This window comes from Phalaenopsis equestris, unplaced genomic scaffold (genome assembly GCF_001263595.1).
Source record: "Phalaenopsis equestris unplaced genomic scaffold, ASM126359v1 Scaffold223305, whole genome shotgun sequence".
Taxonomy (NCBI): domain Eukaryota; kingdom Viridiplantae; phylum Streptophyta; class Magnoliopsida; order Asparagales; family Orchidaceae; genus Phalaenopsis; species Phalaenopsis equestris.
Genome location: NW_018241431.1, coordinates 1896 through 5836, shown reverse-complemented (window position 1 = coordinate 5836; position 3941 = coordinate 1896). Strand labels below are relative to the sequence as shown.

Here is a 3941-nt window from a genome sequence, read left to right as displayed (position 1 = left end):
TAGGCCCTCTGCTACACATAAATCTAACATCATTACTTAATCTTATTAGGCCTCCATTGTAAAATCAGTTGTTGCCTATCTAACCTTTAGTGTTTGATTGAAGCATTTATTTGATCATAGTTGTTGAAAAGGCTAATGAAAATTTGATTTAAAGACCTCATTTACACCAAATTAGTTTTGCTTATGGATATTAATTTGGCATGTTTTGTTCATGCCAATTTAACATTTTTAATAGATGCTAAAATATACTCCCTCACAAAAACCTTTATTAACTTAGGCTAGTCCACTATAGTAACAAACTCCTTTAATTTCAAGAGCATTTTTGAAGACACCTATCATAACTTGGACATGGAGGTTTGGTCAAGGGTTTACATTCTTGTAAAATATTATACTAATGTCTTTCTATAGCTCATGTCAAAGTAATGTCTCAAAAACATAATACACATAGTAACTCATTATCTAAGTTGGGCCCTTCAACTTATTTTTTATATATTTATATTCATATCACTAAAATCAATAAATTTACATATCCAATAACAAAGCAAAAACATTCGAACTCATAAATCATACCGTTTGCCCATAGTGCTGCTAAATAATTTGGAATTTAACAGAATGTTGAGAATGAAAGTTGATAGTTGTATTAATTTGATAATAAAAAATGGGTTATATGGTTAACTTTATGAATTGGCAAGATTTTGATATTAGTTAAAAGTTCATCTTATTTTCCTTATTTTTTTTCTAAATAAATTTAATTGTCACATTTTAATCAGTCATATGTATGCTTAAGTATTTCTAAAATGAAGCAATTGAAACATCACTTCACTTCTAGTTCAAAAGAGCAATTTTATCACGCAACAATAATATATGTTAAATCACAGCTTAATAATTCAATCAAGTAGAAAAAGTCATAAAAGTGAAAATTAGATAAATAATTTCTTTCAATACGATACATGACAAGTCGTGTGATCTTTTTATGATCTTTTAACATTTCTTAATCTATGCATTTTTTTATTAAGATTTTATTATTTCTAATTAATTATGAATTTTTATATAAATATGAATTAATCATCATCATCATCATCATCACAAGTTTTAGCCTAATCAAAGCAAAGTAGATATGGGGTTCACAAGATGAAGCTGAGCTTCACCATAACTAAACATGCAAAAATGGCATGACCTCTTAAAGAATAAAAGTAGTCCCTCTTTGAAGTAAAAGAGCACTAGTAGTTGTGCGATAGGTCGTACAATTTATCATGCGGCCCCATTTCTGCCCGCATAATTTCCTCCCACTTTCACGCATCCCGTCCACGGAAAGCCTCATGCATGATGGACGATCCAAAAATCGCGAATCTTGATGCATAAGTGAATGGACGGACAAATGGCAAATAGGGGGAATTTATATATATATACCATGCACTTTTTATGTATTTACATATCTAACACCTAAACTTTGATATTTACATATATAACACTCTACTTTTTAACATCACATAAAAATACCATTATTAAGAACTTTGAGATTGTAATACCTTATAAATGTAAATATCAAACTCTCCATGTGTTAAGTATGCAAATACATGCAAATTGTGTGGTCTGTATGTAAATTTCCTAAAAATTTAACTAGGTGAGTGTTAATGTACTCAACGAGTTTATTTATAGGGGAATAATTTCATGTGGTTAGAGTGGACACATGCACAAAATAGTGGGGCACAAATATTATAAGAAATTCATATAAAGTTATATAAAAGTATTATTTTAATTAATTTCATATTGAGATTAGTGGTCGTTAGTCCCTATCAATGATAGATATTTATATTTTAAAAAAAAAATTAGCACGAATCTCAACGTAAAATGACAGAGGATCAAAAGCTTTAGTCATAGGATTTTTTTCTGATTAAAATAGCATATAATTCCAAATAGAATATTATATATATATACATATATATATATATATGTATAATACAAAAAAAAAACTTTTTGTGTTTAAAATGTATCATTATGATTAGTAACTGTGTACAACTAATAGGGTTGTAAAAAAAACTCGTTATTCGTGAGCAACTCGTTAAGTAGCTTGTGTTTGGCTCGTTCATTAAGTAAACAAGCTGAACACGAACAAATTTCTTAAGCTTGAATTATAAAAGAGTCGAAAAAGAACAATTCTTTGTTTGCTCGTGTTCAACCTTTTTTAGCTCGAAATAAAAAGATCATATAATTATTTATATAATAATATATTATATATATTTATATTTATGTTTAAATCATTACATTTTGTGTCGTAGTGTAGTTTTGCTCTTCTTCTCCATTTATTTGCTTCAAGTTTGAATCCAACACTCTTAATCTATTTTTTTCCAAATAATTTTAAAGTCAAATTTCGAGTTGAACACGAGAACATTATTCACGATCCGATTTCAAGCATGAGCAACTCTGAACCAGCCACGGCTCATTTATAGCCCAATGTACGAGAGAATGAAACTTTTTCCAACATGATCGAAATGTCATCCATGCCCTTGTATATGCTCACAACAATCCATATATCAAGGGCTTGAATGACATTTTTTACAAATTCAACCTTTTATATATATACCAACCACTCCATAAATTGCAGGGCTTACACTTAATAATCACCGTTCATGGAGACAAAGGAAATAAACCTAGAGCTGGCACTGAGCCAGTCCTCTCCACCATCTTCCACCATGGCAGATTACATAAACGAACCGGAGAGAGTGTTCACCTGCAACTACTGCGAGAGAACTTTCTTCAGCTCCCAGGCTCTCGGAGGCCATCAAAATGCTCACAAGGTTGAGAGAAACCTCGCCAAGAGAAGCAGGGAGATGGCCGCCGTTCTCAGGCAGCACTCCGCCTCGGCAGGCGGCGGTACAGGGCGGAAGGCGACGGCGCCAGCGAGGCATGGAGGAAGTTTGGGAGGGGAGATGTTTTGGGGTGGGGTTTATAGGAGGAAGGAGGATGATGACGTGGATCTGTCGCTCAGGCTATGATCATAATATTCTTATTATTTTATTTTTATTTTTATTTTCCTTAATTTAGGGTCTGTTTGGGGCAGTTTATTTAGTGCGGTGACTTTTTGAAAACGCAACTGGTTTGTTTGGGTAAACAACAATTTGGCAGCTTATGTTTTTTCAAAATGCTGAAAACAACATTTTCACATCACACTCATCTTGGTGCGATGACAGCTTTCTGGTTGCAGTCTGATATTTTCAAAAAAATAAAAATTTATAATAGCTACCACACATAATTCATCGACAGATTATTTTTAAGCAGCTTATCAAAAAATTATTCAATTAGCTGCAACTGCACTAAACAGACCTTTAATATCTTTCACTTCTCGTGTAATAATGATTTTTTTACTCTTATTTGTTATTATATAGTTGGATTTGGAAATTATTTTTTGGAATTATTTTTTGGTATTTTAGGTATGATATATATTATATGTGATTATATAGAAAAATTGATTATTAGAAAAGAATTTGCAAAGAGGTACATTATTATCTTGTGGAGGAATTGAGAAATTTGTATGGAAAAATGGTGGGGAAGGTTCTACAAATGATCATTTTTTTTTTCTAATTATTCTTTTTTTTGTAATTAATATATTATAAAATCAAAATTGTTGATGTTGGGTCACTAATTACACACGTAACACCCAATTCCTGTGTATTTACATATGTAACACCTAAACTTTTTCATCATAGCTAAGATCTTCATATCACCAAAAATACCACCAATTTAAAGCATAGGTAAGAAGTGTCAAGTCCTCACAAGATAAATTGATGCAAAAATACCACCAATTTATAATCAAATTAATTATTTTAATTGTTTAGAAGTGAATGATCTCCACATGCCAATTGGATGTTGCATTATTGAAAAATATTATTGGTTAAGAAGTGTCAAGTCAGCCTCGGGATGACAAATTTGTAAGATCTTAA

At 31.2% G+C, this 3941-nt stretch overlaps 1 protein-coding gene across 1 annotated transcript; it reads left to right on the top strand.

Annotated features, from left to right (window-relative positions):
• Positions 1-2630: 2630 nt before the first annotated feature.
• LOC110037683 (zinc finger protein 2-like) lies at positions 2631-2996 on the top strand. Its single transcript, XM_020742387.1, has one exon. The coding sequence runs from the start codon at positions 2631-2633 to the stop codon at positions 2994-2996; it is 366 nt and encodes a 121-aa protein (XP_020598046.1).
• Positions 2997-3941: the final 945 nt, after the last annotated feature.